This window comes from Coffea eugenioides, chromosome 4 (genome assembly GCF_003713205.1).
Source record: "Coffea eugenioides isolate CCC68of chromosome 4, Ceug_1.0, whole genome shotgun sequence".
Lineage (NCBI taxonomy): Eukaryota > Viridiplantae > Streptophyta > Magnoliopsida > Gentianales > Rubiaceae > Coffea > Coffea eugenioides.
The window spans coordinates 6,252,207-6,267,848 of NC_040038.1; the positions used below are offsets into that span (position 1 = coordinate 6,252,207).

Below are 15,642 nucleotides of genomic sequence, written 5' to 3' on the forward strand. Positions count from 1 at the left end.
CCTGCAACACACGATGGTGTGAATACTTCAGGCGTTCAAGCTGGGGGGGGGGGGGGGTGTGTTAAACCGTAATAATATAACTATTAAGTTTTACACTATTACCTTATTAAAACAATCGAAGCAAGCAAGTCGCATCAGCAGTCATAATCTGCAAAGCAGCAGCCAAAAAGCCAGAAATCCTACCCCGGTTCTCTCGAACCTTCAAGCTGGTGATCTCTTTCCTCTGTCGTCAAATTCTCAGAGCTTTTACTGGATAATGACCGGATACTTTTCAATAAAACGCAATTAAATTGAACGAGAATGAGCGTGGAGCCGTTCAATCGGTAAGAGGAATATCTTACGAACTGTAAATCAAGAACCATTGAGCTCATGAACTCACATATGTGATCGATAATATTGTAAAATTGTAATCTTTTTTCAGTTATATAGCTCATTTCGGTTTAATTTCGATGCGATTTGTTTAATTTTATTGTAATTTAATTGGATAGACTGGTCAAGTTAGCTGCTAGGGCATTTTATGATGATATAACGACGAAAGGAGATAATCAGCCCAAGACCGGACGAAGTGACAATCGAGGAATTGCTGTTGTGGTTCTTGATGCTCTCACCAGGTTCTTTTTTTTTTTTTGGTTATTTGATTTAAAATTTTCTTTCAAGCCGCTAATTTTGATCGGAAAAATTATGTATGTTTATATTGTTGCTTATACCGATTGAGAATAGAATGGAACTTGAGAAGTGCTGGAAATTTAGAAGCTTGGTGTTGGTTAATTAAATAGATTGTGTCAATATCAGCATACCTGGATTAGATGAATTATCGTGGACGCAATTTTTATGTTTGCATTGGTGGTTTTTGAACTGCGAGTCATAGTATAGCTGTTGGTTTAAAGCTTGAAAATTTAACTGAATGCGAAAGTCAATTTATGTCTGGAATACATGGTGGCAAATTATCTTTTTATTGTAAGGGGTAATTCTTAAGACGGATGGTGTCGAGCAAGGTAAAATATTAATATCAATTTGGATATGAAAGATCTAAAACTTCACTTTGAAGATGATGCTTCAGCAATATACATTTCCATGGCATGTAGGAATTGTATTTGTTAATCTACTTTTGCGTGTGTATATGCTTACGTTTTGAGGTGCATCTCTGATTCAATTGTATTTCCTATAACACATTTTACTCTTTTTTGTCTGGCCTTTTGGTGTCTGGAGTAGTGTGTTTGGATGATTATGGGGGTTTTGTCATTTTTTTAACTATAATTCCGACATAATTCCAGGCGGCAATGGGTACGGGAAGAGGATTTGGCAAAGGATCTGAAATTGCATTCCAAGCAACTTCGCCGGACTTTGCGGTTCTTTGAAGAAGAGAAGCTGGTTACACGGGATCATAGGAAAGAGGTCAGGTTTCCAGTTTTTAATTCTTGCCCTAAGTTCTATATTGTTTCTATTGTTTGCCTTATAATATATTACTGGTATTGTTAATTAACCCTTGGAATACATTTAATTGCAAATATATGATATCCCTTCTGATTATTGAGCTTTGGCTGCCAAAGTTTCTGCATCGTCTGACCGCGTTCCTTCAGCTTGGGATAAATGTCTTCTTATTGTTCCATGATGCATTCTGGCATTTGTTGAATTCTTTCTTGTAATGTGGAGCTGATGTCTCAAGTCCTTTTAGTGCCACTTTGGTTTCTGAAGTTATGGACCTTGTAGAAAACAATCTCTAACCTGCTGTTCCTAATCACATATCTGTCTGATGGAGATTGTAGATATCAACAATATGTGACAGTCTGCAAAATGAATTCGCTGAATATGAAAATGCCTAGGTTCTTTCATGTCTAACCGCAACACATTTGGTTTTATTTGGATCTTGATTGTTGGACCTAATATTTATGTAGTTTGCAGCTCAGAACCTTGAAAAAACCTCTCTCGGCATTAGTTAATTATTGGGTAACTAGTAATATAAGAACCATTGACTGTCCCCTTTCAGCATATCAAGCTCCAACAGTCTCCTCTCAGATAATCAGCCCTCCCAATAAGCCCAAGCCTGCTTCTTGGCATTCATTTAGTATCATGAAAGAGCCCAGAGAATCTGTGATTATAATATTTCATTACTTCTACCAGTAGACATCTTTGTTCTCATGACTGATTCATATTAAGGTGCTTCAGAGGATAATTTCCACTTTATAAAAGATTCAAAAGATAGTGTAATTTTGGTTCAGTTTCATAGGTATAGATTCTTCTGAGAAACCTTGTAATCCTCTACTTTTCTCATTTGGGTTTGCTTGGTACCTGCTTGGATATTTTGATTGGATATGGTGCTTTTCTTTTCTGTTGAGAGACAACCAAATGATGGTTCCCGAGTTTTGTTGGATATGTGCAACTTAATTTTAACGATAGTAGATGTTCTTTGCCTCTGATGGCTTGTGATTGATTTGTACTGATATTCTCTAGTACATTTCTTTTGATGGAAAAAGTTGTTTTTCCTTGTATAACAATGCACAGACAGCAAAAGGTGCTAAAGTTTACAATGCTGCTGTAGCTGCTACAGCTGATGGTCATCACAATGGGAGAGAAGGAGATGAAAAAATTAAGATGCATACCCACTCTTATTGCTGTCTGGACTATGCACAGGTGCTGTTGTGTGAGGACCTAATGTCTCTTTCTTTATCCACTTTTTAAAATGGGCATTTACTGATACATCAATGTTTCCATTGCATAAGTCATTATCTTGTCAGATGATGGTTTTGTTAAATATTGGACTTTTCAACTAAAGAGTTAAAACTACACTGTCCACGTGATATATATACTTGATGTAATGGGCTGTAACAGAACATATCATGAATGAATTGATTTTAGTTGGGTAACTTTAAGGTGAGGATTTTGTTGCAGATATACGATGTTGTGAGGTACAGGTTACACCGCATGAGGAAAAAGTTAAAGGATGAGCTAGATAACAAGAATACTGTTCAGGAATACGTGTGTCCGAACTGTGGAAAAAGGTTTTATAGCTGCTGCTATTTTTTAAAATCATGTATCTACATTTTCTTGAAGGCTTTGAGGAATCAGTTGGTATTCAAAATCCAGATATAATGCTTTGGATGCCCTGCGGCTGGTTTCTATGCTTGATGAGTATTTCCACTGTGAAATTTGCAATGGAGAACTTGTGGCAGAGAGTGAAAAGTTAACTGCTCAAGAGATGGGAGATGGAGACGACAATGCAAGAAGGCGGCGACGTGATAAACTAGAGGACATGCTCAAAAAGATGGAGGTTTGTCTTCATGCTTGCTAGATGTACATGCTACTGGTGTGATTTGATTATCCTTGTTATGCAATTTTGGAGTTGTAGAAGGGATCTAATGCCTTTAGTGCAATATGTTTGCAAATGGTTTAATTTTGGAAAATGGCAAAATTTTCTGTTTTTCTTTAGTTGCTGTAAAGTAAGAGAACTGCTTCTTTTACAATATTTAGAGAGGCAAACAGTCTTGTTAAGTCTCGGCGCTCGTTAGTTAAAGTTAGACCTGAAATTTAAGATCCTTGATTGGTACACTTTTTGAAACTTCACATCTGGGGGCCTATTCATTCCTATAGAGTAACTCATAGTGATGGATAATTTGGCACTAAGTTTGCACCTTGAAGCCAATTTGGCATTGTGTGAGTTGCAAAATGTCTTTTACAAGGTGGATAGATCACTGCCGCTATACCAAGCCATTTTCAACTTTTCACTTGCTTGAACAGGTCAATATTGTTTTATATATAGTTGTATTATGATAGAAATAGATTTTCTTACTTATCCACTTAAAAGAAGGTGTCCATAATGGTTGAAGTATGGGCTGCTGATAGTTTCTGGTGGTTAATTACATCAAGAACCATGGGCATTAGAGTCAGTTGAGGTTACTGAAACTGAGTTTCTTAGGAGGGTTTAATGCTGAAAGCAATTTAAAGACATATTCGAGTGGGTTTTTACGTTCCCTTTATGCAACATGCTGCTAATGACAGTAGTGATTTTATTTTATATTCATTTGCAGTATTGTACGTTTGTATGTGTTCCAAACATGATTTACAGTGTGAAACACCTTTCTTAGTTCCCAAATGGCAAATGTCTGTTTCCCAAAGAGTGTAGTTGAAATTATTTGTACAGTTATGTTGTCATGGAAAAATATTCTTATTTCATTGTGCTGTTGCCTGAAGCAATCACTCTGTGTATGAAGAAGTGGTCTTAGTGATTCTAGAGACATGCAGGCACTGTGATCATTTGGCTTTTTGTAGTGGGTAGAATTGGATATAGACATGTAGATTCTGGTTCACTTACAATGTATCTGTTGTGGTTTTTCCCTTTCTTGGCATCAATTTATAAGTTTTTTATGCCGTCTTTTGTCTAGATAGTAGGGACCCATGAAGGTATTAAGGTGTAATTTCGGAGCAACAATTTATATGAAGTTACTACAGTGTAACTTTAGATTTGAGATGTCCTTAATACTTTCATTTCACCCATTTTTTAGCTTATTCTTTCCGTTATGCCTAGTTGCAAATTTTGCTTTGTACTTCCAAGGATTTGATTGTCTCTCTGTAGGTCTCATATTTAATCATATATTCCATAAGCTGTTTCCCTTTTCTATTAAGTATATTATATTTAGTTTTCTTGTTCCTGTAATTTGAGTAGATAGTAATATCTGAGTGCAGACACAGCTGAAGCCATTGATGGATCAACTCAATAGAGTAAAAGATTTGCCAGTTCCTGAATTTGGTAATCTCCAAGCATGGGAAGCTCGAGCAAGTGCTGCTGCTCGGGCAGCAAATGGAGATCTTAATGGAAATGATCCCTCTAAATCTGGACAGGGACTTGGGTTTGGAGGAACGCCTATGCCATTTTTGGGTGACACAAAGGTTACCTCTTAAACCGACCTGTGTGCTTATGTGTTAAAAGTTCTTTGTTGATTTTAGGGGTTTGTAGGGTTTGCTGTTGTCAATGTTCTTCATGAAGCAGCCTAGCTCATGTATGTTTACTTTTGGCTTTCTAAACTAGAAAGGATTAAAGAGCTAGGGACGGAGATACAGTTATGTAAAGTTCTAAAATCAGAATATGGTGCATCAAAAATGAAGGAATACCTTGGCCCCATATGCTCCTTTACATGTCACTTCTGCTCCAGTCATTCTCAAATTCCTGATGCATTTCATAATGGAGTTTGACTATATCTGCGTGTGTAGTGGTTTTCCAATCTTTATCCAAGGACATTGATCAACATAGTACATTTGGATGTCTTTTTCCAAAGTCCAAGCTCCCAAGTATGTGTTGGAGATTGTTTCACTTTTCAGTGCAGCTGTTTTTGTTCATGCTCTTAGTTGTATTTGGATTGCTTTTGCTTTTATGCCTAGTTGCACTTTGAAAATCTTTGAAAGAACATAGCCTTTTGAATTAAATTAGTCCTTTTGAATGTCATATACTGGTGCATATTGCAAGGGAAATTAGTCTGTACTTGTTATTGTCCAAGTCCAAGAAGTTGCTGTTGCTGTTGCTTAGAGAATGAGACAAATCTTTGACTGTTGTCCTTATTGTGGTCACTTCCATTAGCACGCAGCCTGTGAGAAGGGTCTATATACATTTTGGGATAATACCAGGAAAGACCTGTTGTTCATCCCTCTCCTGTCCCCCTCCCCCCCCCCCCTCCTCTCCTTTCTAAAAAAAATAGAATCCACCAAAACACAAAATAAAATAGTTAGGAATTAGAGAGGCTTATGGATGGCTTTTGGCAGGTTGAAGTTGATTTCTCTGGTACTGAAGAAAAAGGAGAGAATATTAAAACTGAGAGTGCAAGTAAACCTATGAAAGTTTTGCCCCCATGGATGATTAAGCAAGGCATGATCCTTACAAAGGAGCAAAGAGGCGAGGTCAAGGAGGAGGCTAAGATGGATGGTTCTTCAGCACCTGCTGGATCATCTGATGAGAAGAAATCTGCAGCTGAAACAGACGTGAAGAATATACAGGTTAGAAAAATGAAAAGTCTGGTGCTTTTTTATTTAGGCTCAGTTCTCCTGATTAATTTTGGCACAAGCTTCACTATTTCTCTCTCAAGTTCCTAATCTCTTAATTGAATTTTCTTGTTACTTTTTGTAGGACGAGTATTTCAAAGCATATTATGCTGCTTTACTCCAGCGTCAACATGAACAAGAAGCTGCCCTCAGGGAACAGGGATTGCCAAATTCTAGTATTTCCAATGGTGCTGCTGATACATCATTTGAAAGACAAGTTGGAATGAAATCTAAGCGTGATGATCAAGATGATGGAGACGACGTTGAATGGGAGGAGGCAGCTCCTGCAGGTAAAACATTTTCCGAGTTGTTACTTTAAATTCTAAGGATATCTGATACTTGTTTGTTAAAGCTTTTTATCTGAAGATAATATGCTAGGCATGGTCAATGACTGCCTTAAGCAAAGTGTGAAACTTCTATAAATAAATTGTTTATTGCATGCTTGATGCAGATCTGATTAAGTTATTCAATGGGAAGAGAACACAAGTCTTCCTGTGTGAGATTATTTTGTACCAGAAAAAGTCGTGCAAAGGCTTTCATATCCTGCTCTTTTTAGCCATTTCCTCTCCTTTCTAATTCTTTCTGCTGGTTTACGTGATCTAACTTTTTAGATTCTTTCCAGAGTGCTCTAATCTTCCAAATTTGGTTACTTTAGACATCACCACTGAAATGCATATGCTGTTGAAATCACTTGTGTGTTAATTATTTGGCATTTTAACTTCTTCTGGTATTTTGTAAACCTTTGCTGGTTACCATCGTCAATGAGGTTTACACTGTCGATCCCCAGGCAACACGACGAGCGAAAATTTCAAGGTTAATGACTTAAATGTCCAAGCGGATGCTTCAGGAGATGATGACGAAGACGATGGCTTGGATTGGGAGGAAGGCTGATGTTTTGTAAAAAATTGTTGACTTTTTTATTCTGATGTAGTATCAGGCGTGTAAAAAAGGGAAATGGGCAAAATGATACTGAAGTCCCAGTGCTTGAGCGAACATATCCGTTATCTCCCTACAGTTTTGAAACCCACATTCTATTCTACCCATTGTTTAGAGAAAGTTGATTTGTTAGGTCGGTATGATGTTGAACAAGAAAAGTTACTTTTCAAGTCAATTAATAGCTGAGTGATATGATGCCCTTTGGCCAGGCAGAATTAATCAAACTCGGGAGTTAAAGTAGAATTATACAAACGCTTGGGGTCAAATGTTTCCTGGTTCTTTCTTCATCTCACGTTCTACCGTCTTCTCTCTCACAAATTTTACGTGACTTTTTCCTCGAGCATGTATCAACTCTGTTTTGCACATGGAATTCAACTTCATTTAAAAAAAAAAAGAGTACAAATATAGATGGAAATTAGCGACAAATGGCCGTGATGGAAATTTGGCCGTGTTTCTCTCTTTTTTTTTTTTTTTTTGGAAAAATCTATTGCTTTTTTATTTGTTCGAAGAATATGTCACAAATCAAATTGTCCGAAGTGTTGAAATTGATAGTTTAGGATTACTTTGAATATTGGAAAAGCCCTAAAATGATAGAGCTCAAAGACTAAAACCAAAAGGAAAAATGGTACTTGGTTGTATTGTTCGAAAATCGGAAGCGGGCTGCGCCAAAAATTGACCATTCCAAGTTCCAACCAAATACGTACGCCATACGAATATTAAAGTCTGGGTAAATGACGCACAATTAGGACGAACTTGAATTTCTAAGGACAACCGTACAACAATGGTGAATGACGTGGAATCATAATAGTTCCAAAAGAGAAGGACAATTGGCAAATTTAAATGAGAGAATACGTTGATGGATAAGTGTGTTTTCTTTGGTAAGGCAGCAGATGTATGAAAACAAGAAGATAGTATCGGTAAAACCTACCTTGGTCACATCAATGCTAGTTTTTGGTGGTTATTAAATAAATAATACATTACCTTAGAATAGATTGCGTTATATCTTGGCTTAACACAGCTTCACGCTAAAAAGAAAAGGCAAAAGTTTATGCAGAACCCATTCAATCTAAGAATTTATACTTTTTTAGTACAGGAGACTTTGTTCCACAAATTTTTTTTTTAAAAAAAAAACTTGTTTCCTGTATCTGGGGAGAAAGCAACCTGGTGTAGTTTAAAAAAAAAAAAATTGAAGAATCACTATCCAAAAATTTTGGGGGGGACGAAGAATTTTATTAGAGGAATTTAACTTTATTAAGAGCAAGACCCTTTAAAGAAATTATCATGTAACTCTTATAATACAGGGTTCTTGTGGGCGGAAGCAAATTATTGCTTAGCTTTAGAATCAATGAAGAACTGCATGCAAAATAAAAAAAATAAGAAAAGAACTCATTTGTACAACAGAAGAAATAATCCCAAAGTTCAAACTTTCTCAGTTCAAGAGAACTTTGCTGCTGATGTTTATCATTCCTAATGGTGCTCCACCTAGTTTGGCAAAAAGCAGATTGGTGTAGGATTAAAATCAGTCAAATCGGACTCTGCCTTTTTTATTCACTGCTAAAATGCTTGGCTTATTTAGGCAGAAATTAAGTTCGTTATGGGAGTACAATAAATTAAGGACTTCACAGCAGAAACATCAGAAGCAAAGACAAGACAAAATCAGCTTTGAGCTTTAATGTCACTGTCAATTGATCTTGTATATGTTTTGAGCTACAAAATGGAAATGTCTGTGGTACTTGCCAAAAATGGCACAACCCCTTGAATTATGAAATGAAGCACAAATTTTGCAATTTCATCAATGCCAAATTTGTCTTTTGTTTAACAAATCCAAGAAGGGTTGCAATGAATCACAGATCTTGCGTATTCACAAATAATCACAAGAAGCAGTTAAAAACTTGTAGGCTTGACAACGAGGAAGGAATTGCCATTTTAGCAGAAGGATAAAAATTCAAAGAATTTGGTTAACTCATGATTGTCAAGCTACAACCTAATGGTTTTCCTCCCTTAATTTCTTTTCAGCCTAAGACAGAGGAAACGTAAAGAAAAGGGTCCCAAGTGGCATTAACACCACTACCCCAATTGGTATTTTCACAATGCAAAATCTGTTGTTCTGAGGGCATAGCCACTCCTGAGTTTAATCCGCTCATTTGAGACACAACCTCCTGGACATGTAACATGTCCACATTTCCTGTATTACTTGTCATCAACTGCCCACTTGAACTACTGGCAGGGAATGAATAAGGCATTTCAACACTTGATTGACTTGTTGTACTTGGAATTGACCATGCACTAGTAGTTGTGGAAGTAGTGAACAGGGGATCCTGTTCTTGAACATGGTTTATTTGAGCTGCCCATGCAACTCCATGCTGATTATTAGCCCACATCATGCCTGAGGCCGGGGATCCTATTTGCCATTGCATAGCACTAGCTGAATTATTTTGCACCATTTCTTCAACTTGATCATGGTTCTGCCTCAAACTATGATCATAATTATGTCCTAAGACCATTGGATTAATGCTATTCCCAACAGATGATGATCCAATGTTGTTTGCCAAGCTTGGAGCAGCAGATGTTTGTGGCTTATTCGCGGCCGCGGCATTGGAGATGTTATTGAAGGAAAAGACTGGAAGATTGACAGTGGATTGAGGAGTACTCTGCTGCGAAGAAGCTGTGTTTGCCTGAGAATTGATATTCAGTATTCCTAAGGAAGTCTTGTTGGTTTCACTGTATAACTTAGCCTTGAGAGCACCAACAAGGCCTTCAGGCTCTTCAGTCCTGCAGGCTTCTTCAAAGGAGAATGGTTCACCCTTGTCAGGCAAATCATCATCATCGTTCTCAGGCAACTCAAAATTGGTGCGAGCATTTGCTCCCCTGAGTGCTCTGGCAGCTTCATCATAAGCCCTGGCAGCATCCTCTGCAGTGTCAAAAGTTCCCAGCCAAAGCCTCACCTTTTGCAAGGAGTCTTTGATCTCAGCAACCCACCTCCCGGATGGCCGTTGGCGGACTCCGACGTACCGGTGGTGGCCTCTGGACGACGTTTTCCTCCTGCTTCGCACACCATCATCGGTGGGTGATGAATTAGGCTTCATTTGCTCTGGTTTTGGTTTGGTACTTTGGTTGGTGATGTTTTTTGTGCCCTCTTTGTCTGAAACGTAGCATCTGAGGATACAGAACTTATATGGTAATCTTTAAGGATGGCATATTCAGCACCAAGAAGGGGACAAGTCACTACATGTCAACTGGATTATGCTCTTCCATCGAAGAAGAAAACAATCTTAGCTTTTGATTGATGCAGGCCGAGTTGGTAGTATCGAAGAAAACTCCCAAAATCTGAATAAACCACAACGAAATATCAGATCATATCCTATAATTGCGAAGAAAGAAAATGCAAGAAACCATGCCATTGATTGCAGCTGCAACTGTCCTGTCCCCCGAAAGGGTCAATTTCTTGGTTTATCTTTTCGCTAAATTGCATTGGCCTCTCCAAAAGTTTTTATAATTATACTTATGTCTCTTTCAACTTCCAAGTCTCCAAAATTTCCATTCAAATTCCATATCAGTGTACAAAGGGTTAATTCTAGCGAGAAACTAGTGGTAATTATACTTGAAAAAGTTATTACTATAGAGTGGGAGAATATTTGAACTCAAAGCATAGGACAAATTAAAATAGAACCCACAACTTGAAAAAAAAGAAAAATAGATAGAGGAGATCAATAATATGATTAAAGAAGAGAGGAATGGGTTTTGGTAGTCCATGAAATCTCGAGTACCTAATTCTAATTTAATCCCTTGTCCTTATAACATCCCACAGATAACATGCCAAAACACAAGTAAAAGATAAAAAGAAGAGGTCAAGTTGCTGTTTATGATGGCTACTGGTTAGTGATGTCCAGTGGTAAAATACACTAATCATTCCTCTAGTTTAAGAAATTATGCTGTGACCAAATTCATGGGGACGCATGGCAGCCCGACAAAAACTTTGTCCTTTTAAACTCCGTTTTTGGAGGGTTTCTTCAGAAATTTCAAAGTCGAATGCCACCACTTCCCTAGGATAAAGATAAACAGAGTCCAATAAATCCCATTTTGCTCAAAGAGGATGACTGAGACAATGAGAGAGAAAAGAGATAAAATCTAATAGGAGCAAGCCACTTTTTTGGTGTTTTTGCTTGTTGGCCTGTTTGGGATTGTGTCTTCGCGAACAACAAAAAATTTCAACATTTTTTATTTGGACGTTTTGTAGTACTTTTGAGATAAAACAAAAAGAGATGGTCGAAAATGTCTATAGTAGAAATAGGGGCAAAGCTACCAAAGAAAAGGAGATTGAAAAAGATAAATGGAAGGGTTTTTGGGGCAGGTCAACCACAAACTTGGTTGTAAAAAATTTTGGTTACAAAGAATGGAATCCAATACTAGTGCTATTTTTGTTTTATGTTTTTGGTTGATTCCAAAGAATGATGTAAATATGCAACTCCTGATTTCTGAAGTGTTCTTTTTTTTTTTTTTTTTTATAATTATGTAGAGCTTGTTTATTATCAATCTTGGTTGAAAATTCCAAATTTTAGGCGTTTAAATTATAAATTCCAGTAAGGTATGGATATCCTTTTTTTTTTTGTCAGCAACAATACATTTGTATAACCTACTCTATCTTAATCTAGGGGGAGGGGAATGCTAAGGGAGTGCTATGGCACAACCCTTAGGGAGGGACTTAAGCCCCTCCCTGGTGGCCACTGAGCCATTGGCCCAGTGGTTAGTAAGGGGAGGGAAAAGGAAGATTTGAATGTAAGAACTCTAATTTTTGGAGTTTCAATCTTATTATCCAATGAATGCTTGTTTTAAGAACTGTACATGTAAAGGTTTTCTGATTTATGATTTTTATTATAAGGCTATACAGAAGTTGTATGACCAGTGATATCAGATTTTTACCTTTGTAGAAGGTTTCTTAGGGGGTTCTTGATGCATTACTTTCAACTGTGTCAAAATACCTGATTCTCGAACTGTATATTAATTTCCAGTTGCACTGCAGCTAAGTGTAAATGGCGGCTTCTTATTTTCGGCTATGAAAGAGGCAATACAATTCAATCCAAAAGAGAAGGACAGAAATGCACCAGGGAGCCTCCAAGGGCAAAGTGGCAATCATCAATGGAGGAGATACTCCAATTAATTTTAATGTGTGAAGTTCTTGCCATAAGAAGTTTGTATTTGTGTAGCTGATCAGTTCGAGGAGTTGGGCTTTCGTTTCCTATTATTCAACATTCTTGCTGGCCTCAAATTTTAGTCAGAAGTGTCATACTAAATTATGACTTGTTCTTTATGTTATAGTAATAAAAGAAATAGGTATGGTAAATGTTTGAATCATCATATCTCTTTCTGACTTTTTTTTTTTCTCTTTTTTAAGAGGCAAGATTCACAATGTTATAGATGAGACAGTAATAAGATGTGAGAAAAGTGTTGATTAGCGATTTGTAAGAATTCTTTCTCTGTGTAATCTTCAAGAGACATGTCCTATCCGTGGCGATGACCGGAACTAAATCCATCCAAACTTTTTATTATATAAAAAAAAAATTAGTGTGAACTTTTCTAAACATAAAGTTGGGAATGTCTATATATTTATTAAAAAATTGAGAAATTTTAGAATCTCAAACTTAATATTTTTAATGAGGGGAGCCTACTAATAGTTTAGGTCCCTATACTTACAAAACCACCAAGAATCGTATTCTTTTTGTTTTCAAATTGTTTTGGGTAAACAATTAAAGCTTTTATCAGTATTAGCCATCAAATCATACACGAGCATGAACCTCAATTACCTCATGGAACCATCACTAATAAAGAGATACGTACTCGAGTTTTGTTTTGTGGAAATCTGAATTTGAAGTTCCATATGATTTACTTTATGAAATTAACTTTGGACTAGTTAAATTGTTTTTTATTGCTTTTTTCTCAACAATTTATAAAAGAATTTCTTTTGTTTCAATTCAGGCGATTTTCAACCGTATAACTGAAAGTAAAGGCAGCAATACAAATTTCTATCTGTAAATGTATGATTATTTTATACATTTCAACTTAATTTGCATTCATATTTTATTTCCTACAAATTGATCCAAGTTTCTTTTTACCGTCTGTTTTATTATTTTCATTACTTTTCCCTCGTACAAACAAAGTTATTTTTCCATTGTCTACGTTAAGGATACTATAGTTTTTTTTTTTTAATTCGCTGGTAATATTCTATCAAATATTGAAGCAATATCCACATGTAATATGAAAGGAAATGGGAGGTGAATTTAACTTCTAATCAACATTGCACCAGTTAAAAATTCCTAAAATATCCATATTTATAACCATAAAAGTGAGGTGCAAATTCGTTACCAGTACCTGCTTTTCGAGCATATTGCACTTTCCCCACTACTTCATGTAGCATTGAAATGTTAAAGCTTAAAAGTTAAAACGAAACTGCAGTAAACAATATAATTAGAACGTCATTTCGTATTATCAGAAATTAACATGTACAATATATTTATTTCATCTTTGTTGTTAGGGATAATTTCAGATACCTCCCTCGATATTTCTGACAATTGCACTTAAATATCCTCTAAAATTAAAAATTACACTCACCTCCCTTCGATGGACACATTTGATAAATATTGCAGCCCCTGTCACTAAAAGAAAGTTAAAAAAGTGGGAAAAAGGTACTGACACACAAGTTCTTGCCGCTTTACCCTCTTTATATTCTGAACGAAACATTTGTCACTTTGTTTATAAAAATTAATTAAAAAAGAGAAAAAAAAGTATGAAAATAGTAGGGATCCTCTCAATACAACAAAGATTGCATATACAATTCTGCACTTTTGATTGTTAAAAGCAAGAAGGGCTGGACAAGTTGCAATGGCTCTATCTTGGCAGTATATAAGATGGATAAAGTGTAAAAAAATGAATGGTATTTTTAACACTTGGCATTCTTCCTCTCAGTGGCAGTTGAGGAATAATAAAATCAATTTTACTTCTCAGGATAATAGTTGAGAAATGACAAAATCAATTTTTCTTTTGCAGATGCTTGCGTCAAGAAGCAAATAAAAAAAATATTATTGTTGTAGGCAATTTTTTCTCACGTTTTTGTAATGATATTAGCCACAACATTTTGAGGGCAAGTTGGTTATTAGGAGGCTTTTGGTGCTGACATGTTGTCACATCCATCCCAGAGGGGAGGTAAGTGTAATTCTTAATTTTAGAGGGCATTTAAGTGTAATTGTTAGAAACATCAAGGGAGGTATCTGAAATTATTCCTTGTTGTTAACTTGTTAGATCGTAATGAATGTTTAATTTGACCCCTTGTTCGTCCCCTTTGTGCGAATTAGATAAGAACTCTTTCTTTTCAATCTCGGGTTCTAGAAGGTCTTAAAAAATTTCAAAGTTTATTTCCATCACTTCAGAAGACATGGGATTCCCACAATCTCATTATCCTCGAACAAAAAGAATGAGACAAATAGAGAGGGAGAAGAAACTAAAAAGTACAAGCCACCAATTTTAGACGTTTTTGGTTCTTGGCATGTTGGGGTTTGTGTCTGCATCATGAACAAAAAAAATGAAACATTATTATGAGCTGGAGTTGGGCAATATTCAGGACTTTGACATAAAATATAAGGGAGGTTGCAAAAGGTCTATGGAATTATTGGAGTCAATGCTACCGGGGAAAAAAAAAAAACAAAGATAAAGAAAAGGGTACTTTTTTTCTGGGCTACAATATTCATTTGCAACCCTTCATTTTCTGAAGCTTCTTAGTAGATCTGTTTACTCTCAATTCCGCTTAGAAAGTCCATCTGATGAGCCTTGGATCATAAATTACAAATTTGAATCAAGCATTGATGGTTTATATGAGTAAAAGTAGAAAAAATAGCTGTTAAATCACACACTTGTTGCCCCAGGATGAATGAATTATAATTTCTTGAACAAAATATAGAGCTAGAACTATTAATAAGGAGGCTAATTTCAACCCAAGTTGTACATTTTCAAAACATGACTTTTGATGCCAGGACTGAAGAGTATATACTCCTGCTGGCCATTAACATCGTATGTTTACAATTACAATAATGGGGGGATTAGGTTCATGGAAACATTCTACACATTAAGGTTATTAATTTTTTTTTTTGAAACAAAAATTAGATCTTTCTTTTGTAAATTAATATGATTTGAAACATCCGAAGAAAGAAAAATTGCCTGGTTTTCTGTCACTAGCATATATTAAAGCAGAATGCTCAACAATTTTTCTCTTTGAAGGCAGGACATAATACCTCGTTGACAAATTGTAACAATGGCATGAAGAAAAAAAAAAAAAATACCCAACAACCGTGCAACTACTACTTCCTTGTAGCATGATGGAGAAAGATGGAATGGATAACCACTCAACATCTAATTCGTAGAATTTGAAATGGACAAACGAGTATAAACTCAAAATTGAATTACCAAACTTGAAGAACTTAAAAAAGGATAGCGGCTAATAGGCACTACATCAATTTACCCTTTAGCTATTTGGACGTCCTAATCCCCATTCCCCATGCATATATATAATTCAATGTTTGACTATAAGCCCTTGATTCACCTACATTTCTTGAACGGAAAGCATGATTTCATTGGAGAAATGGTCGACAATTTGCTCCCTCTCCGCAGCATTTGGACCTCACATTCCTCTCA

General features: G+C 36.2%; 2 protein-coding genes across 3 annotated transcripts; one reads left to right on the top strand and one right to left on the bottom strand.

The window, feature by feature from the left end:
- The first annotated feature begins 127 nt into the window (after positions 1-127).
- LOC113769503 (general transcription factor IIE subunit 1) lies at positions 128-7,187 on the top strand. 2 transcript variants are annotated; one of them, XM_027313963.1, is made up of 10 exons: positions 128-323; positions 489-611; positions 1,275-1,395; positions 2,503-2,631; positions 2,890-2,999; positions 3,085-3,268; positions 4,681-4,884; positions 5,752-5,982; positions 6,113-6,317; positions 6,815-7,187. In XM_027313963.1, the coding sequence occupies exons 1-10, from the start codon at positions 301-303 to the stop codon at positions 6,916-6,918; spliced, it is 1,434 nt and encodes a 477-aa protein (XP_027169764.1). In that variant the 5' UTR covers positions 128-300; the 3' UTR covers positions 6,919-7,187. The 2 variants fall into 2 exon arrangements, with proteins under 2 accessions (XP_027169764.1, XP_027169763.1); XM_027313962.1 differs by lacking the exon at positions 6,815-7,187 and adding an exon at positions 6,479-6,807.
- Positions 7,188-8,975: 1,788 nt separating this feature from the next.
- Positions 8,976-10,049, bottom strand: LOC113768876 (ethylene-responsive transcription factor ERN1-like). Its single transcript, XM_027313385.1, has one exon. The coding sequence runs from the start codon at positions 10,047-10,049 to the stop codon at positions 8,976-8,978; it is 1,074 nt and encodes a 357-aa protein (XP_027169186.1).
- Between the last annotated feature and the right edge of the window lie 5,593 nt (positions 10,050-15,642).